The sequence below is a fragment of the Solea solea genome, chromosome 7 (assembly GCF_958295425.1).
Source record: "Solea solea chromosome 7, fSolSol10.1, whole genome shotgun sequence".
Taxonomy (NCBI): domain Eukaryota; kingdom Metazoa; phylum Chordata; class Actinopteri; order Pleuronectiformes; family Soleidae; genus Solea; species Solea solea.
This window is the reverse complement of record NC_081140.1, coordinates 22,501,672-22,527,641: the sequence shown is the minus strand read 5'-3', so window position 1 is coordinate 22,527,641 and position 25,970 is coordinate 22,501,672. Positions and strand designations below refer to the sequence as shown.

Below are 25,970 nucleotides of genomic sequence, written 5' to 3'. Positions count from 1 at the left end.
CTTTGCCTCGCCTCAGACATGTTAATGTAGTGGGGGGAGGGGCTTAGTATAGAGAGCTAAAATGTTGGTTTTTAATCAACCTGGAGATGAGACTCATTAGTCAGTGACTCTTCTAGTGACCCCCGTCTATTGCAGCCTTAATGGCATCAATTTCATAGCCATTGGTTATCAGATTTAACCAAAACGTTCTATTTAATCAAGTGCATCATTGGTAATAATGGAGTTTGATGGTGACGGTGTCTTTTAATTATTTCCACTGTGTGTTTGGGTAACGGTGCCGCTTTTAGAAAATCCTCAAACTCCCCTGCACACAATTAACAGCTGATGTGAGCGTTCTCCTCCCGCTTGGCTGCTCATCTTAATAGTCTGTTTACACGTGTGGTTTAATTATTTACTTTAGTTTCCCCCCTGAAAACATTCGACATTCTGAGTAGTTACATTTCTTTCTTCGTCCTCTCGTTCATTAGGGGACCCACTCCAGTCTTCCATGGCAACACAGCCCAGTCGTTTCCCCGACTACCTGGACGCCATCCCGGGAACAGATGTGGACCTGGGCACCTTAGAGAGTGAGAGCATGGCGGTGGAGGGCGAGGAGCTCATGCCCAGCCTGCAGGAGGCGCTCAGCTCCGACATCCTCAACGACATGGAGTCCGTGCTGGCAGCTACCAAGATCGACAAGGAGAGCTTCCTCACATGGTTATAGAAGGCCAGAGCGGGGCGCATTCCTGACTCCTCCCTCTACACTCTGAACTGCTGCCTGCTCTGAGATCTGTGAAGGAATCATAGATGCTTTTTACAAGACATTTCAGCAAGCCTCTCTGGACTTCTGTCTCAGTGCGTAAGGCCACACCTCTCCCTGAGGCAGTGTTCCCGTAACTCTTTTTCTCTTTTCACTCGTGTATTATCTCTTTATTTTGTCTGTGTCTTCAAGGCTGGCCCATGAACAGACAATTGTGCAAAAAAGGGTCCCCACATCTTTCACAGGTCTATCAGTGAATCTTTTACCTAGAGAAGGAGTCGCTCCTTCCTCCTGTTCTCCCCTCGTCTTACCTGAGCTTTGCAGACCTGCGTCACTCCTGCAAGGACTGCTGATCGGCGCCACTGGTGCCTCTTCTTTCTCGCAGCACAGCGTGAAGCAGCACCACTTGAACTGTGTGTGTGTGGGACTTTTGCATTATTTCTTTAGCTCGAGTAGCTTTATATTTGGCCTTGTACGTTGTTTTTTTGTTGTTTTTCATTGTGTTCAACAAGCCTGAGAAACCAAAAATGATGTATTCGTAGCATAATGAACAATACTGATTTGGAAGTAAAGGTTAACTAACGCAAGGCCCAGTTTGGACGTGACGCTTTGCTGCGAGGGCGGGCTGAGGGTCGGAGCCTGGGGACCGATTACATTGCTGCTTGGCTGTGCCAGCAAGTCTAAGTTAAACCTTTGATAGATCAAGTGCCTTCAGTTGTATTTTTTTTGAGACGCGAGCACCACAAACAAGTTTCTGTACCGCGATAAGCATTAGGCTGCGTTCACAAACATCAGCCACACTTTTCCTCTATCTAATGTTCAATAATCAGAATTGTATTTGTTGTTTTATAAACACATAAGGGGATTTAGGGAATAACTTTTTTTTGTTTTGTTTTTTTATCACAGTCTTATCCAAGCCTAACTCATAATTCTTTTTTTTTTTTTTTTGGTTTTATCTTTTTTAGTACTATCTTTATTTTTAGGTTACTACATATGTATGATAGCGTAGATCAAACGGCATTTGTGCTTTTGCTCTTAATTTCTTTCCTAGAGGAGTTTATACGTTTAACAGGGTCGACTGTTATCACAGCACCTCACCTCACCAAGAAGAAGTCTGCCAAGACACAGATGGATACAGTTATGACTTCATTTCCTCTCTCTTATTTACTTATATACATATTAGTGTGATTGTTTTTTTGTTTTTTTTTTGTGTTGTTGTTGATCACACGCAGCTTCTTACTTATCGTATCCTTTTCCTAAACATTAACCAAAAAAAGAAAAGAAAAAAGAAATCTCTTGGCTAAACAGAAACTATAGCTCTTTGATCAAATATACCAGAGTTACAAATTGTCCTCCTAAAGAGAGAGGGGGCGGAGCTTAGCCCCAGAGTGCGATGCCGTGCAATGTGTTGAGATGACGGATTTAAAGGCTACAGCTTGGTGAAGAAGTCGAAGCAGGTTTAAGAGTCATGTCGAGGGGTAACGTCGAAGGTCGGGGGGGGGGGGTTTGACTGACTGTTAGTGAGTTATGTGGATTTTAAATTTCTTTCTTTTCATGATTAAGAAAACAATCAGTTATTATCTCAGTAAGGAATTGTGGCGGCAAATTCCAAAGATGTTTTTTTTTTGTTGTTGTTCGTTTGTTCGTTCGTTTGTTTGTAAGTAACACCAACACTAATTCTTGCTTCCACTTTCACAGAGTCCAGAAAATGACATGTAAATCAGCCTCTGTATGAACAAACTTGTATAAGCTAATGAGAAAATCAATGTAGGTTGTTGTTTTTTTTAAAGTGTTCGTGGTCACGTCGGAGTCTGTAGCTCTCTTCTTTCTTTCTTTTTTTAGTCAACGTGGTTGTTTTGAGTGACTAACCCTGAGACTTAAAGGAGGAGAGGCAAGTTTCTTTCTCTTTCTTTTTATCTTCTGTAAAGGGCTCACATGTTTACATGCTCTCTGAGTAAAAGAATGGCTACAGTCGCAGTGGAGACAACACACACACACCGACAACTCTCTCATAATCATGTTATGCTGATGTTTACACCACAACTACATTTGTTTTAATTGGTGCAGTAACCTCTGAATAATCAGGCTGCCACGCGTGCCCTTGGTTGATGCCTCGCAGGATGCCACAACAACTCTGTTGCCAACAATTACATAATTGGTAGCATTACCTTGATGGAACAATATGTTTTTAGATTTGAGAACATGAACTTTTTTTATTATTATTATTATTATTGTTCTGTGCAAAAAACCTCTTTTTTCTTTTCCTTTTTTTTTAGTTTTGATTTTATTGATCACTAAAATCATGTTGATGATGGATAAAGATGGATAAACAGTGTTGGTGAGAACAATGCAACTAAAATGAGTGGTACACTGCAGTGCTTGTATTGCACGGCGACAAGAGTTTTCATTTTGATGCAACGACGCATTTTGTCACAAACCTGATTTTATGCTTACTTAGTGTGTAACTGTCCGAGCGTATTAGCTGTCGACCGTCGGTGTAGCAGTAGAACTAATCACACAAGTTAAAGGATTTTGTATTTAGAGTTTTCTAAATGCACATGAAATGATTTATACTCATTAATGATCTATTCGTTTTTTGATAGATATGTGCATGTGTTTTTAGAACAATAAATTCTGTTACATTATATTCTTTCTTCATATGATACTTTGAAATTGACCTGAAATAAACTATATACTTTGTGGTAATATTTTCCACCGTGTGGTTTGTGTTTTGGAGAATAAATTATGCGTTCATTATAATATACAGCTGAATCTGACAAAATGTTAAATTACATTGGAATATTCTTATCCTTTGCTTTATTCTATAGCTTCATTTATTATTACACATGTACAGTGCTTAACAAATGTATTAGACCACCACCCAATGTAATGTTTATGCCCCAGCTGCCCTAAATCCACAGCATAGGTAAGTATCGAAATCAATTTTTTTGTGTTTCTGTAATGGTTAATGCACCAGTTATTATATTTTAGCATTAAAATATTATTTTGGTTAAAGAGCTTCTGCATACTGGTGAGTTAACTTATACACAAAAAGTTCTTTTTAATGCTAAAATATAATTATTGTTACTGATGTGTTTTCATACTTACTATATATTGTTGATCGATAAAACAAACACTTTTATTTTTAAATTCTGTGACTGCAGTGAAATTACTTTCAGATCGGATATTCGATGGACATTCGCCCGAGATGTAGCGGCATCCTCCTCCGTTTGCACCCAGGGATAGCTGCACAATGACAGCTTGTTCATTGTCCGACCCGACGCTCTTCACCACTGTGGTCTCATTTAAGGACCACCAACAAATGACCATTTAAATGCTAACCCTCTTCGACCAAAAGTTGAAAAAGTCATAGTTTAGTATGTCATCCAAAATTTGACAAAAAAGTAATAGGTTAGTATGTCGTCCAAAATTTGACCAAAAAGTCATAGGTAAGTATGTCGCCCAAAATTTGACAAAAAAGTCATACTACAGTATGTCGTCCAAAATTTGACCAAAAAGTCATAGGTTAGTATGTCGTCCAAAAATTGACAAAAAAATCATAGGTTAGTATGTCGTCCAAAAATTGACAAAAAAGTCATAGGTTAGTATGTGGTCCAAAATCTGACCAAAAAGTCATAGGTTAGTATGTCGTCCAAAATTTTACCAAAAAGTCATAGGTTAGTATGTCGTCCAAAATTTGACCAAAAAGTCATAGGTTAGTATGTCTTCCAAAAATTGACAAAAAAGTCATAGGTTAGTATGTCGTCTAAGAATTGACAAAAAAGTCATAGGTTAGTATGTTGTCCAACATTTGACCAAAAAGTCATAGGTTAGTATGTCGTCCAAAATTTGACCAAAAAGTCATAGGTTAGTATGTCGTCCAAAATTTGACAAAAAAGTCATACTATAGTATGTCGTCTAAAAATTGACAAAAAAGTCATACTATAGTATGTGGTCCAAAATCTGACAAAAAAGTCATACTATAGTATGTCGTCTAAAAATTGACAAAAAAGTCATAGGTTACTATGTCGTCCAAAATTTGACAAAAAAGTCATAGGTTAGTATGTCGTCCAAAGATTGACCAAAAAGTCATAGGTTAGTATGTCTTCCAAAATGTGACAAAAAGTCATAGGTTAGTATGTCGTCCAAAATTTGACCAAAAAGTCATAGGTTAGTATGTCGTCCAAAATTTGACAAAAAAGTCATACCATAGTATGTCGTCTAAAAATTGACAAAAAAGTCATAGGTTAGTATGTCGTCCAAAATTTGACCAAAAAGTCATAGGTTAGTATGTCGTCCAAAATTTGACCAAAAAGTCATAGGTTAGTATGTCGTCCAAAATTTGACAAAAAAGTCATAGGTTAGTATGTCATCTAAAAATTGACAAAAAAGTCATAGGTTAGTATGTCGTCCAAAATGTGACAAAAAAGTCATAGGTTAGTATGTCGTCCAAAAATTGACCAAAAAGTCATAGGTTAGTATGTCGTCCAAAATTTGACAAAAAAGTCATAGGTTAGTATGTCGTCCAAAAATTGACCAAAAAGTCATAGGTTAGTATGTTGTCCAACATTTGACCAAAAAGTCATAGGTTAGTATGTCGTCCAAAATGTGACAAAAAGTCATAGGTTAGTATGTCGTCCAAAATTTGACCAAAAAGTCATAGGTTAGTATGTCGTCTAAAATTTGACCAAAAAGTCATAGGTTAGAATGTCGTCCAAAATTTGACAAAAAAGTCATACTATAGTATGTCGTCTAAAAATTGACAGAAAAGTCATAGGTTAGTATGTGGTCCAAAATCTGAAAAAAAAGTCGTACTATAGTATGTCGTCTAAAAATTGACAAAAAGGCATAGGTTAGTATGTCGTCCAAAATGTGACAAAAAAGTCATAGGTTAGTATGTCATCCATAATTTGACAAAAAAGTCATAGGTTAGTATGTCGTCCAAAAATTGACCAAAAAGTCATAGGTTAGTATGTCGTCCAAAAATTGACCAAAAAGTCATACTATAGTATGTCGTCTAAAAATTGACAAAAAAGTCATAGGTTACTATGTCGTCCAAAATTTGACAAAAAAGTCATAGGTTAGTATGTCGTCCAAAGATTGACCAAAAAGTCATAGGTTAGTATGTCTTCCAAAATGTGACAAAAAGTCATAGGTTAGTATGTCGTCCAAAATTTGACCAAAAAGTCATAGGTTAGTATGTCGTCCAAAATTTGACAAAAAAGTCATACCATAGTATGTCGTCTAAAAATTGACAAAAAAGTCATAGGTTAGTATGTCGTCCAAAATTTGACCAAAAAGTCATAGGTTAGTATGTCGTCCAAAATTTGACCAAAAAGTCATAGGTTAGTATGTCGTCCAAAATTTGACAAAAAAGTCATAGGTTAGTATGTCATCTAAAAATTGACAAAAAAGTCATAGGTTAGTATGTCGTCCAAAATGTGACAAAAAAGTCATAGGTTAGTATGTCGTCCAAAAATTGACCAAAAAGTCATAGGTTAGTATGTCGTCCAAAATTTGACAAAAAAGTCATAGGTTAGTATGTCGTCCAAAAATTGACCAAAAAGTCATAGGTTAGTATGTTGTCCAACATTTGACCAAAAAGTCATAGGTTAGTATGTCTTCCAAAATGTGACAAAAAGTCATAGGTTAGTATGTCGTCCAAAATTTGACCAAAAAGTCATAGGTTAGTATGTCGTCTAAAATTTGACCAAAAAGTCATAGGTTAGAATGTCGTCCAAAATTTGACAAAAAAGTCATACTATAGTATGTCGTCTAAAAATTGACAGAAAAGTCATAGGTTAGTATGTGGTCCAAAATCTGAAAAAAAAGTCGTACTATAGTATGTCGTCTAAAAATTGACAAAAAGGCATAGGTTAGTATGTCGTCCAAAATGTGACCAAAAAGTCATAGGTTAGTATGTCATCCATAATTTGACAAAAAAGTCATAGGTTAGTATGTCGTCCAAAAATTGACCAAAAAGTCATAGGTTAGTATGTCGTCCAAAAATTGACCAAAAAGTCATACTATAGTATGTCGTCTAAAAATTGACCAAAAAGTCATAGGTTAGTATGTCGTCCAAAAATTGACCAAAAAGTCATAGGTTAGTATGTTGTCCAACATTTGACCAAAAAGTCATAGGTTAGTATGTCTTCCAAAATGTGACAAAAAGTCATAGGTTAGTATGTCGTCCAAAATTTGACCAAAAAGTCATAGGTTAGTATGTCGTCCAAAATTTGACCAAAAAGTCATAGGTTAGAATGTCGTCCAAAATTTGACAAAAAAGTCATACTATAGTATGTCGTCTAAAAATTGACAGAAAAGTCATAGGTTAGTATGTGGTCCAAAATCTGACAAAAAAGTCATACTATAGTATGTCGTCTAAAAATTGACAAAAAAAGTCATAGGTTAGTATGTCGTCCAAAATGTGACAAAAAAGTCATAGGTTAGTATGTCGTCCAAAAATTGACCAAAAAGTCATAGGTTAGTATGTCGTCCAAAAATTGACCAAAAAGTCATACTATAGTATGTCGTCTAAAAATTGACCAAAAAGTCATAGGTTCGTATGTCGTCCAAAATTTGACCAAAAAGTCATAGGTTAGTATGTGGTCTAAAAATTGACCAAAAAGTCATAGGTTAGTATGTTGTCCAAAATTTGACCAAAAAGTCATAGGTTAGTATGTCGTCCAAAAATTGACCAAAAAGTCATAGGTTAGTATGTCGTTCAAAAATTGACAAAAAAGTCATAGGTTAGTATGTAGTCCAAAATTTGATCAAAAAGTCATAGGTTAGTATGTCGTCAAAAATTTTACAAAAAAGTCATAGGTTAGTATGTCGTCCAAAATTTGACAAAAAAGTCATAGGTTAGTATGTCGTCCAAAAATTGACAAAAAAGTCATAGCTTAGTATGTCGTCCAAAATTTGACCAAAAAGTCATAGGTTAGTATGTCGTCCAAAATTTGACCAAAAAGTCATAGGTTAGTATGTCGTCCAAAAATTTACCAAAAAGTCATAGGTTAGTATGTGGTCCAAAATCCGACCAAAAAGTCATAGGTTAGTATGTCGCCAAAAATTTGATCAAAAAGTCATAGGTTAGTATGTCGTCCAAAATTTGACCAAAAAGTCATAGGTTAGTATGTCGTCCAAAAATTGACCAAAAAGTCATAGGTTAGTATGTGGTCCAAAATCCGACCAAAAAGTCATAGGTTAGTATGTCGCCAAAAATTTGATCAAAAAGTTATAGGTTAGTATGTCGTCCAAAATTTGACAAAAAAGTCATAGGTTAGTTTGTCGTCTAAAAATTGACAAAAAAGTCATAGTTTAGTATGTTGTCCAACATTTGACAAAAAAGTCATAGGTTAGTATGTCGTCCAAAATGTGACAAAAAAGTCATAGGTTAGTATGTCGTCCATAATTTGACAAAAAAGTCATAGGTTAGTATGTCGTCCAAAAATTGACCAAAAAGTCATAGGTTAGTATGTCGTCCAAAAATTGACCAAAAAGTCATACTATAGTATGTCGTCTAAAAATTGACCAAAAAGTCATAGGTTCGTATGTCGTCCAAAATTTGACCAAAAAGTCATAGGTTAGTATGTGGTCTAAAAATTGACCAAAAAGTCATAGGTTAGTATGTTGTCCAAAATTTGACCAAAAAGTCATAGGTTAGTAGGTCGTCCAAAAATTGACCAAAAAGTCATAGGTTAGTATGTCGTCCAAAAATTGACAAAAAAGTCAAAGGTTAGTATGTAGTCCAAAATTTGATCAAAAAGTCATAGGTTAGTATGTCGTCAAAAATTTTACAAAAAAGTCATAGGTTAGTATGTCGTCCAAAATTTGACAAAAAAGTCATAGGTTAGTATGTCGTCCAAAAATTGACAAAAAAGTCATAGCTTAGTATGTCGTCCAAAATTTGACCAAAAAGTCATAGGTTAGTATGTCGTCCAAAATTTGACCAAAAAGTCATAGGTTAGTATGTCGTCCAAAAATTGACCAAAAAGTCATAGGTTAGTATGTGGTCCAAAATCCGACCAAAAAGTCATAGGTTAGTATGTCGCCAAAAATTTGATCAAAAAGTCATAGGTTAGTATGTCGTCCAAAATTTGACCAAAAAGTCATAGGTTAGTATGTCGTCCAAAATGTGACAAAAAAGTTATAGGTTAGTATGTCGTCCAAAATCCGACCAAAAAGTCATAGGTTAGTATGTCGTCCAAAAATTGACCAAAAAGTCATAGGTTAGTATGTCGTCCAAAATTTGACAAAAAAGTCATAGGTTAGTTTGTCGTCTAAAAATTGACAAAAAAGTCATAGGTTAGTATGTTGTCCAACATTTGACAAAAAAGTCATAGGTTAGTATGTCGTCCAAAATGTGACAAAAAAGTCATAGGTTAGTATGTCGTCCATAATTTGACAAAAAAGTCATAGGTTAGTATGTCGTCCAAAAATTGACCAAAAAGTCATAGGTTAGTATGTCGTCCAAAAATTGACCAAAAAGTCATACTATAGTATGTCGTCTAAAAATTGACCAAAAAGTCATAGGTTCGTATGTCGTCCAAAATTTGACCAAAAAGTCATAGGTTAGTATGTGGTCTAAAAATTGACCAAAAAGTCATAGGTTAGTATGTTGTCCAAAATTTGACCAAAAAGTCATAGGTTAGTAGGTCGTCCAAAAATTGACCAAAAAGTCATAGGTTAGTATGTCGTCCAAAAATTGACAAAAAAGTCATAGGTTAGTATGATGTCCAAAATCACTTAAAAATATCTAAATTACAGTCAGCAGCAGGACTCGAACCGGTGTCCCTTTGGGGAAGCTTGCACCCAGAAAGGAGTGTCATAGACCACTCGGCCACCTAGAATAAGTGACGCTCTAGTTATACATTTTACTTAAGAAACACAATATATGACAAAACGTCATAGGTTAGTATGTGGTCCAAAATCAGACCAAAAAGTCATAGGTTAGTATGTCGTCCAAAATTTGACCAAAAAGTCATAGGTTAGTATGTCGTCCAAAAATTGACAAAAAAGTCATAGCTTAGTATGTCGTCCAAAATTTGACCAAAAAGTCATAGGTTAGTATGTGGTCCAAAATCCGACCAAAAAGTCATAGGTTAGTATGTCGCCAAAAATTGGATCAAAAAGTCATAGGTTAGTATGTCGTCCAAAATTTGACCAAAAAGTCATAGGTTAGTATGTCGTCCAAAATGTGACAAAAAAGTTATAGGTTAGTATGTCGTCCAAAATCCGACCAAACAGTCATAGGTTAGTATGTCGTCCAAAAATTGACCAAAAAGTCATAGGTTAGTATGTCGTCCAAAATTTGACAAAAAAGTCATAGGTTAGTATGTTGTCCAACATTTGACCAAAAAGTCATAGGTTAGTATGTCGTCCAAAATTTGACAAAAAAGTCATACTATAGTATGTCATCTAAAGATTGACAGAAAAGTCATAGGTTAGTATGTGGTCCAAAATCTGACAAAAAAGTCATACTATAGTATGTCGTCTAAAAATTGACAAAAAAGTCATAGGTTAGTATGTCGTACAAAAATTGACCAAAAAGTCATAGGTTAGTATGTCGTCCAAAAATTGACCAAAAAGTCATACTATAGTATGTCGTCTAAAAATTGACCAAAAAGTCATAGGTTAGTATGTCGTCCAAAATTTGACCAAAAAGTCATAGGTTAGTATGTGGTCTAAAAATTGACCAAAAAGTCATAGGTTAGTATGTTGTCCAAAATTTGACCAAAAAGTCGTAGGTTAGTATGTCGTCCAAAAATTGACAAAAAAGTCATAGGTTAGTATGATGTCCAAAATCACCTAAAAATATCTAAGTTACAGTCAGCAGCAGGACTCGAACCGGTGTCCCTTTGGGGAAGCTTGCACCCAGGAAGGAGTGTCATAGACCACTCGGCCACCTAGAATAAGTGACACTCTAGTTATACATTTTACTTAAGAAACACAATATATGACAAAACGTCATAGGTTAGTATGTAGTCCAAAATTTGATCAAAAAGTCATAGGTTAGTATGTCGTCCAAAATTTTACAAAAAAGTCATAGGTTAGTATGTCGTCCAAAATTTACCAAAAAGTCATAGGTTAGTATGTCGTCCAAAATGTGACAAAAAAGTCATAGGTTAGTATGTCGTCCAAAATCTGACCAAAAAGTCATAGGTTAGTATGTCGTCCAAAATGTGACCAAAAAGTCATAGGTTAGTATGTCGTCCAAAATTTGACTAAAAAGTCATAGGTTAGTATGTCGTCCAAAAATTGACCAAAAAGTCATAGGTTAGTATGTGGTCCAAAATCAGACCAAAAAGTCATAGGTTAGTATGTCGTCCAAAAATTGACAAAAAAGTCATAGGTTAGTATGTCGTCCAAAAGTTGACCAAAAAGTCATAGGTTAGTATGTCGTCCAAAAAGTCATAGGTTAGTATGTCTTCCAAAATGTGACAAAAAGTCATAGGTTAGTATGTCGTCCAAAATTTGATCAAAAAGTCATAGGTTAGTATGTCGTCCAAAATTTGACCAAAAAGTCATACTATGATATGTCGTCCAAAATTTGACAAAAAAGTCATAGGTTAGTATGTCGTCCAGAATTTGACCAAAAAGTCATAGGTTAGTATGTGGTCCAAAATCAGACCAAAAAGTCATAGGTTAGTATGTCGTCCAAAAATTGACCAAAAAGTCATACTATAGTATGGTGTCTAAAAATTGACCAAAAAGTCATAGGTTAGTTAGTTGTCCAAAATTTGACCAAAAAGTCATAGGTTAGTATGTCGTCCAAAAATTGACAAAAAAGTCATAGGTTAGTATGTCGTCCAAAATTTTACCAAAAAGTCATAGGTTAGTATGTCGTCCAAAATTTGACCAAACAGTCATAGGTTAGTATGTCGTCAAAAAATTTACCAAAAAGTCATAGGTTAGTATGTGGTCCAAAATCAGACCAAAAAGTCATAGGTTAGTATGTCGCCAAAAATTTGATCAAAGAGTCATAGGTTAGTATGTCGTCGAAAAATTGACCAAAAAGTCATAGGTTAGTATGTGGTCCAAAGTCTGACCAAAAAGTCATAGGTTAGTATGTCGTCCAAAATTTGACAAAAAAGTCATAGGTTAGTATGTCGTCCAAAAATTGACCAAAAAGTCATACTATAGCATGGTGTCTAAAAATTGACCAAAAAGTCATACTATAGCATGGTGTCTAAAAATTGACCAAAAAGTCATAAGTTAGTATGTTGTCCAAAATTTGACCAAAAAGTCATAGGTTAGTATGTCGTCCAAAAATTGACCAAAAAGTCATACTATAGTATGGTGTCTAAAAATTGACCAAAAAGTCATAGGTTAGTATGTCGTCCAAAATTTGACAAAAAAGTCATAGGTTAGTATGTCGTCCAAAAATTGACAAAAAAGTCATAGGTTAGTATGTCGTCCAAAATTTTACCAAAAAGTCATAGGTTAGTATGTCGCCAAAAATTTGACCAAAAAGTCATAGGTTAGTATGTCGTCCAAAAATTGACCAAAAAGTCATAGGTTAGTATGTCGCCAAAAATTTGATCAAAAAGTTATAGGTTAGTATGTCGTCCAAAATCTGACCAAAAAGTCATAGGTTCGTATGTCGTCCAAAATCTGACCAAAAAGTCATAAGTTAGTATGTCGCCAAAAATTTGACAAAAGTCATAGTATGTCGTCCATAATTTTACCAAAAAGTCATAGGTTAGTATGTGGTCCAAAATCTGACCAAAAAGTCATAGGTTAGTATGACGTCCAAAATCACCTAAAAATATCTTAGTTACAGTCAGCAGCAGGACTCGAACCGGTGTCCCTTTGGGGAAGCTTGCACACAGAAAGGAGTGTCACAGACCACTCGGCCACCTAGAATAAGTGACATTCTAGTTATACATTTTACTTAAGAAACACAATATATGACAAAACGTCATAGGTTAGTATGTTGTCCAAAATTTACCAAAAAGTCATAGGTTAGTATGTCTTCCAAAATCTGACCAAAAAGTCATAGGTTAGTATGTCGTCCATAATTTTACCAAAAAGTCATAGGTTAGTATGTCGTCCAAAATTTGACAAAAAAGTCATACTATAGTATGTCATCTAAAGATTGACAGAAAAGTCATAGGTTAGTATGTGGTCCAAAATCTGACAAAAAAGTCATACTATAGTATGTCGTCTAAAAATTGACAAAAAAGTCATAGGTTAGTATGTCGTACAAAAATTGACCAAAAAGTCATAGGTTAGTATGTCGTCCAAAAATTGACCAAAAAGTCATACTATAGTATGTCGTCTAAAAATTGACCAAAAAGTCATAGGTTAGTATGTCATCCAAAATTTGACCAAAAAGTCATAGGTTAGTATGTGGTCTAAAAATTGACCAAAAAGTCATAGGTTAGTATGTTGTCCAAAATTTAAACAAAAAGTCGTAGGTTAGTATGTCGTCCAAAAATTGACAAAAAAGTCATAGGTTAGTATGATGTCCAAAATCACCTAAAAATATCTAAGTTACAGTCAGCAGTAGGACTCGAACCGGTGTCCCTTTGGGGAAGCTTGCACCCAGAAAGGAGTGTCATAGACCACTCGGCCACCTAGAATAAGTGACACTCTAGTTATACATTTTACTTAAGAAACACAATATATGACAAAACGTCATAGGTTAGTATGTAGTCCAAAATTTGATCAAAAAGTCATAGGTTAGTATGTCGTCCAAAATTTTACAAAAAAGTCATAGGTTAGTATGTCGTCCAAAATGTGACCAAAAAGTCATAGGTTAGTATGTCGTCCAAAATGTGACAAAAAAGTCATAGGTGAGTATGTCGTCCAAAATCTGACCAAAAAGTCATAGGTTAGTATGTCGTCCAAAATGTGACCAAAAAGTCATAGGTTAGTATGTCGTCCAAAATTTGACTAAAAAGTCATAGGTTAGTATGTCGTCCAAAAATTGACCAAAAAGTCATAGGTTAGTATGTGGTCCAAAATCAGACCAAAAAGTCATAGGTTAGTATGTCGTCCAAAAATTGACAAAAAAGTCATAGGTTAGTATGTCGTCCAAAAGTTTACCAAAAAGTCATAGGTTAGTATGTCGTCCAAAAAGTCATAGGTTAGTATGTCTTCCAAAATGGTACAAAAAGTCATAGGTTAGTATGTCGTCCAAAATTTGATCAAAAAGTCATAGGTTAGTATGTCGTCCAAAATTTGACAAAAAAGTCACACTATAGAATGTCGTCTAAAATGTGACAAAAAAGTCATAGGTTAGTATGTCGTCCAAAAAGTCATAGGTTAGTATGTCTTCCAAAATGTGACAAAAAGTCATAGGTTAGTATGTCGTCCAAAATTTGACCAAAAAGTCATAGGTTAGTATGTCGTCCAAAAATTGACAAAAAAGTCATAGCTTAGTATGTCGTCCAAAATTTGACCAAAAAGTCATAGGTTAGTATGTGGTCCAAAATCCGACCAAAAAGTCATAGGTTAGTATGTCGCCAAAAATTGGATCAAAAAGTCATAGGTTAGTATGTCGTCCAAAATTTGACCAAAAAGTCATAGGTTAGTATGTCGTCCAAAATGTGACAAAAAAGTTATAGGTTAGTATGTCGTCCAAAATCCGACCAAACAGTCATAGGTTAGTATGTCGTCCAAAAATTGACCAAAAAGTCATAGGTTAGTATGTCGTCCAAAATTTGACAAAAAAGTCATAGGTTAGTATGTTGTCCAACATTTGACCAAAAAGTCATAGGTTAGTATGTCGTCCAAAATTTGACAAAAAAGTCATACTATAGTATGTCATCTAAAGATTGACAGAAAAGTCATAGGTTAGTATGTGGTCCAAAATCTGACAAAAAAGTCATACTATAGTATGTCGTCTAAAAATTGACAAAAAAGTCATAGGTTAGTATGTCGTCCAAAAATTGACCAAAAAGTCATAGGTTAGTATGTCGTCCAAAAATTGACCAAAAAGTCATACTATAGTATGTCGTCTAAAAATTGACCAAAAAGTCATAGGTTAGTATGTCGTCCAAAATTTGACCAAAAAGTCATAGGTTAGTATGTGGTCTAAAAATTGACCAAAAAGTCATAGGTTAGTATGTTGTCCAAAATTTGACCAAAAAGTCGTAGGTTAGTATGTCGTCCAAAAATTGACAAAAAAGTCATAGGTTAGTATGATGTCCAAAATCACCTAAAAATATCTAAGTTACAGTCAGCAGCAGGACTCGAACCGGTGTCCCTTTGGGGAAGCTTGCACCCAGGAAGGAGTGTCATAGACCACTCGGCCACCTAGAATAAGTGACACTCTAGTTATACATTTTACTTAAGAAACACAATATATGACAAAACGTCATAGGTTAGTATGTAGTCCAAAATTTGATCAAAAAGTCATAGGTTAGTATGTCGTCCAAAATGTGACAAAAAAGTCATAGGTTAGTATGTCGTCCAAAATCTGACCAAAAAGTCATAGGTTAGTATGTCGTCCAAAATGTGACCAAAAAGTCATAGGTTAGTATGTCGTCCAAAATTTGACTAAAAAGTCATAGGTTAGTATGTCGTCCAAAAATTGACCAAAAAGTCATAGGTTAGTATGTGGTCCAAAATCAGACCAAAAAGTCATAGGTTAGTATGTCGTCCAAAAATTGACAAAAAAGTCATAGGTTAGTATGTCGTCCAAAAGTTGACCAAAAAGTCATAGGTTAGTATGTCGTCCAAAAAGTCATAGGTTAGTATGTCTTCCAAAATGTGACAAAAAGTCATAGGTTAGTATGTCGTCCAAAATTTGATCAAAAAGTCATAGGTTAGTATGTCGTCCAAAATTTGACCAAAAAGTCATACTATGATATGTCGTCCAAAATTTGACAAAAAAGTCATAGGTTAGTATGTCGTCCAGAATTTGACCAAAAAGTCATAGGTTAGTATGTGGTCCAAAATCAGACCAAAAAGTCATAGGTTAGTATGTCGTCCAAAAATTGACCAAAAAGTCATACTATAGTATGGTGTCTAAAAATTGACCAAAAAGTCATAGGTTAGTTAGTTGTCCAAAATTTGACCAAAAAGTCATAGGTTAGTATGTCGTCCAAAAATTGACAAAAAAGTCATAGGTTAGTATGTCGTCCAAAATTTTACCAAAAAGTCATAGGTTAGTATGTCGTCCAAAATTTGACCAAACAGTCATAGGTTAGTATGTCGTCAAAAAATTTACCAAAAAGTCATAGGTTAGTATGTGGTCCAAAATCAGACCAAAAAGTCATAGGTTAGTATGTCGCCAAAAATTTGATCAAAGAGTCATAGGTTAGTATGTCATCGAAAAATTGACCAAAAAGTCATAGGTTAGTATGTGGTCCAAAGTCTGACCAAAAAGTCATAGGTTAGTATGTCGTCCAAAATTTGACAAAAAAGTCATAGGTTAGTATGTCGTCCAAAAATTGACCAAAAAGTCATACTATAGCATGGTGTCTAAAAATTGACCAAAAAGTCATACTATAGCATGGTGTCTAAAAATTGACCAAAAAGTCATAAGTTAGTATGTTGTCCAAAATTTGACCAAAAAGTCATAGGTTAGTATGTCGTCCAAAAATTGACCAAAAAGTCATACTATAGTATGGTGTCTAAAAATTGACCAAAAAGTCATAGGTTAGTATGTCGTCCAAAATTTGACAAAAAAGTCATAGGTTAGTATGTCGTCCAAAAATTGACAAAAAAGTCATAGGTTAGTATGTCGTCCAAAATTTTACCAAAAAGTCATAGGTTAGTATGTCGCCAAAAATTTGACCAAAAAGTCATAGGTTAGTATGTCGTCCAAAAATTGACCAAAAAGTCATAGGTTAGTATGTCGCCAAAAATTTGATCAAAAAGTTATAGGTTAGTATGTCGTCCAAAATTTACCAAAAAGTCATAGGTTAGTATGTTGTCCAAAATGTGACAAAAAAGTCATAGGTTAGTATGTCGTCCAAAATCTGACCAAAAAGTCATAGGTTCGTATGTCGTCCAAAATCTGACCAAAAAGTCATAAGTTAGTATGTCGCCAAAAATTTGACAAAAGTCATAGTATGTCGTCCATAATTTTACCAAAAAGTCATAGGTTAGTATGTGGTCCAAAATCTGACCAAAAAGTCATAGGTTAGTATGACGTCCAAAATCACCTAAAAATATCTTAGTTACAGTCAGCAGCAGGACTCGAACCGGTGTCCCTTTGGGGAAGCTTGCACACAGAAAGGAGTGTCACAGACCACTCGGCCACCTAGAATAAGTGACATTCTAGTTATACATTTTACTTAAGAAACACAATATATGACAAAACGTCATAGGTTAGTATGTTGTCCAAAATTTACCAAAAAGTCATAGGTTAGTATGTCTTCCAAAATCTGACCAAAAAGTCATAGGTTAGTATGTCGTCCATAATTTTACCAAAAAGTCATAGGTTAGTATGTCGTCCAAAATTTGACAAAAAAGTCATACTATAGTATGTCATCTAAAGATTGACAGAAAAGTCATAGGTTAGTATGTGGTCCAAAATCTGACAAAAAAGTCATACTATAGTATGTCGTCTAAAAATTGACAAAAAAGTCATAGGTTAGTATGTCGTACAAAAATTGACCAAAAAGTCATAGGTTAGTATGTCGTCCAAAAATTGACCAAAAAGTCATACTATAGTATGTCGTCTAAAAATTGACCAAAAAGTCATAGGTTAGTATGTCATCCAAAATTTGACCAAAAAGTCATAGGTTAGTATGTGGTCTAAAAATTGACCAAAAAGTCATAGGTTAGTATGTTGTCCAAAATTTAAACAAAAAGTCGTAGGTTAGTATGTCGTCCAAAAATTGACAAAAAAGTCATAGGTTAGTATGATGTCCAAAATCACCTAAAAATATCTAAGTTACAGTCAGCAGTAGGACTCGAACCGGTGTCCCTTTGGGGAAGCTTGCACCCAGAAAGGAGTGTCATAGACCACTCGGCCACCTAGAATAAGTGACACTCTAGTTATACATTTTACTTAAGAAACACAATATATGACAAAACGTCATAGGTTAGTATGTAGTCCAAAATTTGATCAAAAAGTCATAGGTTAGTATGTCGTCCAAAATTTTACAAAAAAGTCATAGGTTAGTATGTCGTCCAAAATGTGACCAAAAAGTCATAGGTTAGTATGTCGTCCAAAATGTGACAAAAAAGTCATAGGTTAGTATGTCGTCCAAAATCTGACCAAAAAGTCATAGGTTAGTATGTCGTCCAAAATGTGACCAAAAAGTCATAGGTTAGTATGTCGTCCAAAATTTGACTAAAAAGTCATAGGTTAGTATGTCGTCCAAAAATTGACCAAAAAGTCATAGGTTAGTATGTGGTCCAAAATCAGACCAAAAAGTCATAGGTTAGTATGTCGTCCAAAAATTGACAAAAAAGTCATAGGTTAGTATGTCGTCCAAAAGTTTACCAAAAAGTCATAGGTTAGTATGTCGTCCAAAAAGTCATAGGTTAGTATGTCTTCCAAAATGGTACAAAAAGTCATAGGTTAGTATGTCGTCCAAAATTTGATCAAAAAGTCATAGGTTAGTATGTCGTCCAAAATTTGACAAAAAAGTCACACTATAGAATGTCGTCTAAAATGTGACAAAAAAGTCATAGGTTAGTATGTCGTCCAAAAAGTCATAGGTTAGTATGTCTTCCAAAATGTGACAAAAAGTCATAGGTTAGTATGTCGTCCAAAATTTGATCAAAAAGTCATAGGTTAGTATGTCGTCCAAAATTTGACAAAAAAGTCACACTATAGAATGTCGTCTAAAATGTGACAAAAAAGTCATAGGTTAGTATGTCGTCCAAAAATTGACCAAAAAGTCATACTATAGCATGTCGTCCATAATTTGACCAAAAAGTCGTAGTATAGTATGTCGTCCAAAATTTGACAAAAAAGTCATAGGTTAGTATGTCGTCCAAAAATTGACAAAAAAGTCATAGGTTATTATGTCGTCCAAAAATTGACAAAAAAGTCATAGGTTAGTATGTCGTCCAAAAATTGACAAAAAAGTCATAGGTTAGTATGTCGTCCAAAAATTGACAAAAAAGTCATAGGTTAGTATGTCGTCCAAAAATTGACAAAAAAGTCATAGGTTAGTATGTTGTCCAAAATTTGAATTTGTATCTCTATCATCAACCACCAACTTTAAAATATATAGTTTTCTCTGTTTCTCATAGGTATTCCTCCTTCCTCCTTAAAATAAGCATAAGCATGTACTTACCTCTAGTGGCCATAACTTGTCATAACATCTATATTTTAAAATGTAGTGACATCTGTTATTGATACTTTATTTTACTTTTATGCTTTCATGTCTTGCAATGCTCTTTTGCTTAAAACATTTATTAGAAATAGAAACATAAATATTTTAACAATTTTAGTACTATTCTAGGCTTTTATTTCTTACTTTTGTACTGTTTTTAAATATTATTATACTTTAACATCTTTTTAACCGACTACACTGTGCTGTATGCAATTATGCATTACTTTATACTATTTTTAGGCGTTTTCATGTCATGACATATTTATGAATTACTATACTGTAATAGTTTTGATACCTTATTGCACTATGTTTTGACCAAATATTATTGAACATAAAACGAACATAATATTGCAGAAAACAGCATGCAACAGTGGCACACAGCAAACATTAGCGATAATAAGCAGTGTACACACCCTTATGAAACATCATCTGTAGTAAAGTCACACAAATTACTCATGATGAAGGCTGTGTTAAGCTTTCAAGTTGTACATGATTGCTGCTCTGTGGAAGAAACAACAACAAAAAACAAAAACTAAGGCAACACTTTATTCAAATCAATTTTCATTAATTGCATGTATAATAATGTTTTCATACTATCCCAATAATTATTAAATATCACATGAAAATATGGTTACATTATTTAAACTGCATCAAAAACTACCACAGATCAAAAAAGCTTGAACAGTAAAGTTGGACCAAAAATTAGTTGTGGAAAGATCCTCTGTGTGTGTGTGTTTGTGTGTGTGTGTGTGTCCATTAGTGTGTGGTAGCAACACAACCGACGGTAAAGACCATATCATGCTATAGTAGATAGAGATTCAGCTCAACTTTGAAGCGACACGGCAACGTTTTCTTCTCACAGTGTGAATTTGGTGTTTCTTACTTTACATGACAGCACTACAGCTTGAATATGACAGACCATAATAACTACAGTGACTGCAAAGAAAAGCATTTCTTTTTTTTTGGACAATATACCAGGAACAAAATATGCTGAATACTAATGACATAAGACAAAATTTATTTTCACAGTAAATACAATATAAATCAATACAGTATACGTGGATAACAAAGGTCATGAGTTTATAAAATTCCGTTTTTTATCATTATTTACAAAAAGGTTCCTCCTCACAATTCACGAGTGACTGCCGAGAATCTCGTCTAAATTTATGTCTTTCATCCAGTCATCGTTGCCAGAGTCAGACTTGAGCAGGGAGTCTATGAAGTCTGAGTCTGTGTTGATGCCAGGTACTGTGTTGTCTCCCTCAGGTAGGAAGTCAAAGGTCACGCGGTTGGCTCTGTTGTTCTGGTGGTAGCTGGCGGAACTGGGAATGGGCTCAGCAAAGTTTCCCGCTGGTACCCTCTGTTCAGGAGATGCCTGGTTCAGGTTTCCCACAGCTGATGGAGAGCCCATGATTGGCTGGCTCGGTCTTGGGCCCGGGTCTCTTAATGTGGGGTTAAGAGGGAGCCTCCCTACGTCTGGTGCTACTTGGTTCGGAGGGCCGACGTGCCTCTGTTGGTACGGATGGCTTGGCATGTCCAGCTGCCCTCCCTGTGACTGTAGAGGGTTGGGTAAACGCCTTACACCGAGTCCAGTTGTCACTTGCTTGTTGGCCGAGCCCCAACCCATGTTGACATTTGTCATCAAGCTGCTGAGACCCTGCCCGGGCACTCCGGAGGAATGCAATTCAGCTGCCGTTCTCGGATGCTGCACACCTGCTACATTGTTCATCCCAAAGGAGCCGCCTTGCGTGTTCGGTCCCAGGAACCTTGGCTTGTGTTGGTTCAGTCCAATTTGATTCGGACTGTTGTGCTGCTGGAATTGGCCAATACACGGCGTCGGATGACAGTCGGTCCCCAGACCGAATCTGCGCTCCGATGGTGAAGGACTCATCTTTGAACCAGGCCCACTTGGGAGGTGACAAGACATGGGTTGAAGGTCATTCTCTGGACCATTGCTGGTGGAAGGTGAGGAGTTTTGACCTAAAAAAAGGAGAAAAGATGATCACTATCATGGTCACTCAACCATAACATGTGCCCGATCAAAAATGTGCAGTACCTGTGAAGATATTTCCTTGCTTAAGTCCGACCATACTTCTTGACTGCTTATAATCCGGTGGAGGTCTCGTGAGATGGCGGCTGAACTGATCATGAGCGGTGTCTTTGTCCTAAAGAAAATAGAAGGTTGTGGATATTAATTATTCCACACTATGGCCAAAAAGGTTCTAACAATTAAACATTTCTAATCATTTGATAATGATAGAGTCAGATAATCAAAGACTGACGTTTTGCTCCTGAGTGAAAGTTAACATTAAATTACTCAGCCTCTTTATTAGGTACACCTGTTCAACTGCTCATTAATGCAAATATCTATCTGAATGTAAACATGGTCAAGATGACCGGCCTAAATTCAAACTGAGCATCAGAATAATGAAGAAAGTGGATTTAAAGGACTTTGAACATCTCATGGTTGTTCCAGACTGGCAGGTCTCAGTGTTCCGTAGATTTACAGAAAATATCCCAGAAATGAGAAGATGATTCAGTGAGTTGCAGCTCTCTGGTTTTAAAAACAGTCACTTTAAAAATCAACACACGGCACGTCGATCGTTGAAGCGGGGCTCCTCTGTGCCTAATAATGGGACTGCTGTTTATGTTTATTGATCTTAGTTTTTTTGCTTTAAAAAACATGTATTGCACTCATTATTGTTATTGAATTATTGTCCAGCATTACAAAGTATGTATCGTTATCGTCATTAAGTCTAAACTGCCGCTTCATTGACTAACATAGCTCACTGAGTTGCTGATGTTATGTTGCTGTTGTTGTTGGTTCAGTTGTCTCTGCATGGCTGGAGGCTTGGCGGGGCCTTTGTGCTGGTTGCTGGGAGCCGGGGCCCGTGGCTGTGCCTGGGCTGACATGACTCCCATGCTTCCATTAATGGGCAGCCTCGGACCAGGAGGAACACCCTGAAGAAAGAAGACACACAGGTTGGGGTTTACATTAGTGTCAGTGGAGATCTCTGCCCTGGAGACTGGAGCCAAGTGCAGTGACAGCTGAAGTCTGTAAACACAAAATAAAATTTGCAATAACGTAGGTTGTCCACTAGAGGGCAAACATATACAAAACATCACAGATCTGTGTCAAAGATGCTATTCAACCTCCAGAATGTGGTCAAGGCGACTCCCTCTGCAGATAAAAAAAAAAGGGAAACTTGGAGAGGATTTTTTTTTTGAAGGGGGAATGCAAACCCTACTCAAGGCCTGAGTCTCTCTTGATAATTGTGTCTGAAGAAAGTGGAAAGAATCCCTAAGACAGCAGAAATGTGCACAGATAGGGAGTAAACGCTCTACCACCATGACTACACCTCCATTAAAGCTCTCTTTTACCGATCACTGTGTTGTGTTTGGCATTTCATCCAGTACACGACCCACTTGTCTTCTGACACCATCACACAGATTAAAACACTCGCAAAGACAACAGAAACACCCAAACTACCATGCATGTATGGTTTTGAACAAGCTTTCGTGTCGAGGCATTTCCACTCCGAGTCAAACCAGTCTTTCATGTGGACACAAGGACACTCTCGCCTGTGCTCGGGCTTTCTGCAACGTGCGCGCATTTGTCATGAAAGAGGTTAATGTGCACCAAATCCAAGTCAACACACACTGTGTCAACAGTGTCAGTCATTGTGTTGACTTAAAATATTTCCCATGGTGAAGTGGATTAAATCCAACACAGTGCATTTAGCAGAAGCTATTACTTAGGAAAGAGAGTCTTTGCAGAGGACAAATCTCTACAGGGTGGTGACTCTGTGGTCCCAGAAGAAAAACAGACAGAAAAGAGAGGGAAGTATGTGTGTGTGTGTGTGTGTGTGTGTGAATGTTAATGACTGGGGCTGAAATATGGAGAATTAACGCGACCGGATTAGAGGATGAAGGAAGTTGAAACTCATCAACAGTCACAAGCCATTTCAGATGAGCTAATATTCGCCTTTCCTGCCTGAGTTCAACCCACACAGTAAACCGAGCATGGCAATGGAGTTACACAGGGACTGAAAACATCAAAACAGCGGTTTCTCCTGTTACTCCCACCAAAAAACAGCCACTTCGATTCACTGTCACCAGACTGTGAGAAACTGTGTCCATCAGGGACATTTTCCCCACAGAGTTACACCAGTGAGGCCTTGTGTTGTTCCGTCGCCGTTGTAAGACAAACCCAATGAGGGGTGTTTTAGCATGTACAACTGAGTAATCCTCTCTGTCATCCTAATGTGTCATAAAGCTGTTTTCCGCATTCCCCCCACCATCTCATTCTTCACAAGCTTGTTGTAAATGAATACCACATGTGGGCTCGGGCCTCCAAGAAGGAGTGGAGTGATTTAGTCTCCCATCCTGTGGCAGTGTAGGCAGCTGACAGTGATCCAGGTCCAGCCTTCGCCGGCTCTCACACTGCACTTCCTCCAGTCTGGACTCGGGACCCGGGTCCCCGGGGAGCACCTCGGCATCTGGACTTGGCCGTGGCTCCCTTTCCCAGGAAACAAGCACTCCCTTCACAGCCCCGCTGAAGCGACCTGATAGGCTCAACCCCTCTTATCCCAGCTGAGGGATGTGGTGCCACAAGGTCGTCAACAAAAGCTGAGGAGTCGGTATTTACTACAAGCAAAGCTTCGGCTTCAGCTGCAGTTATAATTATGGCTTTAGCATTCTTAAAAAAAGAGAAGAAAATAATAGTTCTTTTAACTTCCACCTGCTCAGAAGTATTAGATGCTTAACCCTTATTTACCATGTAGGTCTAATTTGACCAAGAAATGTCACTATTTTAGCCTGACATTTGATGGCTTTTCCTAATTTGACCCAAAAATGTTTAAGAATATCCTACTTTTGTTAAGGGGCCTAAAAGTAACCTGGACCATAGTGTGATGGCATGGAATACACACTTGTTAATGTTAGGGTTAAAATTATAGAACTACATAGTGCAATCTATTAACCTTTTACTAATGCGTTCACAGTTTTAGCTCTAATCTCCAATCTCAGGTCCAATTACAACCAGGGTGAACAGTTCAGTTTGCACATTTTGTTTCTTTATTCTCTTCAACACGGGCCTTTCCACACCTGCATGAAAGGCTGTGAGGCATTTAGTTACCAGGAAATTCCAAACAGATATTTTCCCGCGTGCCAAAAATTAGGAATAAATTTCATCCCAGGTATCGTAAATAATGACAACCTGCAATCATTTTTAGTGCATCAAGATTGTTTTCCCTCTCCCATTGCCATGCGTTTTCCCTTCTCTCTCAAATACACAACATACTAAACTGGAGCTCCGCCGCTGATGTGACTGGCAGCAGCAAACTTTGTCCTTGAAATAGCTTTGCCTACCAACCGGAGCGACTCAAGGCTTCATAATGCATTAGTGTCCTCTAGTCTAGTGAACAGTTTGCTGCCAAACTCTTTCACACTTCTGCTTCTTTTTTTTCTGTGTGTGTGTGTGTGTGTGACCTCATGGTTAGTAAGTTAGCAGTTATCAGAGTGGTGGGCTTGCATTTTGACATGTTTGACTTAGCAGCCAATTATTGAACTGTATGAAGCTTCAAACGAGCAGCCGAGCTCACATCTGTGACCTCAGCTTCTCTCAGGCAGAGGAAGCCTGGTTTATAGTCACTAATGTTACATGGGGGATGAGGGCACTCTTTCAGGACCTTTACTTTTCTGGCATTACTAATTCAATTCACTGTGGGAAGAGACTCCAGTTCTTTTCTCCTCTCTGTGAGCTGCTGCGTCCTCATTATAGCCGGACTTTTAACCCAGTCCCTGCCGAATGCAAGGGACAAACCAAACTCTGTTTGAACACATATACTTACATTATTATGTGCTGCTAATTTATTCTTTGCATTTCTCAAATATTATTATATCCCAGAAGTCACATCTGCTTTTTACATTTAGTCAAAGGAAGAAAAAAGGAAAAGCATGACGTGCTTGGGAAAAGTGTCTCACTGAATCTTTACCTTCCATGTACTCCAGCAAAGATTCATGTCCTCAAGTTTTCTTAAAGACCTGAAGTGACTGAGCTTTCACTTTCCGGAGCTTCAGGCTTTGAAAGAGTCTGCTTTTTCAATATTTTATCAAAATCCCATTTAAAGCCTTTTCATTATTTGATACCCAGCTCTTCTTCCACTTCCCTTTCACGTTTGCTATTTTCCATAAAATACCATTTCCCCCTCTTATTTCATATGACTCTATTATATTATATTCTTTACATGTAAGGTATATATACATATTATTCTTTAGTAAGCTTAGAATTACTGGAGTATTATCATCGCTAATGCGTATAAATACACTTTTGCTATAGCTGCTAATTTTATGTTTAGACAAAAAACTGTTTACCGATACAACATAACGCTGATTATTTTTTTGATTGATCGATAACTTGTTTGGTTTATAAAATGTCACAAACCTGGAAATGTTCTCATGTCTTGTTTGGTCTACAAACCAAAATAATTCAGTTTTAAGGAACAAAGAAACAAGAAAATATTTTGATTTAAAAAGATGAAAAATCAAAAATTGCTGATTGATTAATTGCATAATCGATTAATAATCGTTTAATCGAGCTAGTTATAGCTAGTTGAACAGAACATGTGGACATTACAGATTTACATTACTACATTACTAATTCTAAAGATTTTAATGATGTTTTCTCCATACAATTACAATGTGATGTAGAGAATATTTTATTAAGGGGGGTTTTAACACAGCTACATGTTGTATTAAGAGTACAAATGGTTCTCAGTTTAGCGGTAAAACAGGTTCTGTTACACCCCTGCCTGATGATGTATTTGTCATCCTATCTTGTTTACTTCCATGTCTATAAAACTCCCTCCCTCCCTCCCTCCCTCCCTCTCCCAGTCACTCAAGCTCTTCCCTTGATCTCACAGAGGTTAAGAGAGTCTCTCTTGTGTGGCTTGCATTATCATTTCACACAAAGGCAGCCA

General features: G+C 36.5%; 2 protein-coding genes across 4 annotated transcripts in view; one reads left to right on the top strand and one right to left on the bottom strand.

Moving 5' to 3' along the window:
• yap1 (Yes1 associated transcriptional regulator) overlaps nt 1-3,445 on the top strand; it is a 28,073-nt gene extending 24,628 nt beyond the window's left edge. For both annotated transcript variants that reach the window (XM_058633857.1, XM_058633855.1), the window contains one exon: nt 468-3,445. In XM_058633857.1, coding sequence (XP_058489840.1) covers nt 468-703 — 236 coding nt within the window. In that variant the 3' untranslated portion in view covers nt 704-3,445. The remainder of the gene's footprint in view (nt 1-467) is intronic.
• A 16,071-nt stretch (nt 3,446-19,516) lies between these two features.
• zmp:0000001236 (mastermind-like protein 2) overlaps nt 19,517-25,970 on the bottom strand; it is a 42,018-nt gene continuing 35,564 nt past the window's right edge. For both annotated transcript variants that reach the window (XM_058634751.1, XM_058634752.1), the window contains 3 exons: nt 21,781-21,951; nt 21,047-21,155; nt 19,517-20,970 (listed from right to left, as the gene is read on the bottom strand). In XM_058634751.1, the coding sequence (XP_058490734.1) occupies nt 20,123-20,970; nt 21,047-21,155; nt 21,781-21,951 (1,128 nt within the window). In that variant the 3' untranslated portion in view covers nt 19,517-20,122. The remainder of the gene's footprint in view (nt 20,971-21,046; nt 21,156-21,780; nt 21,952-25,970) is intronic.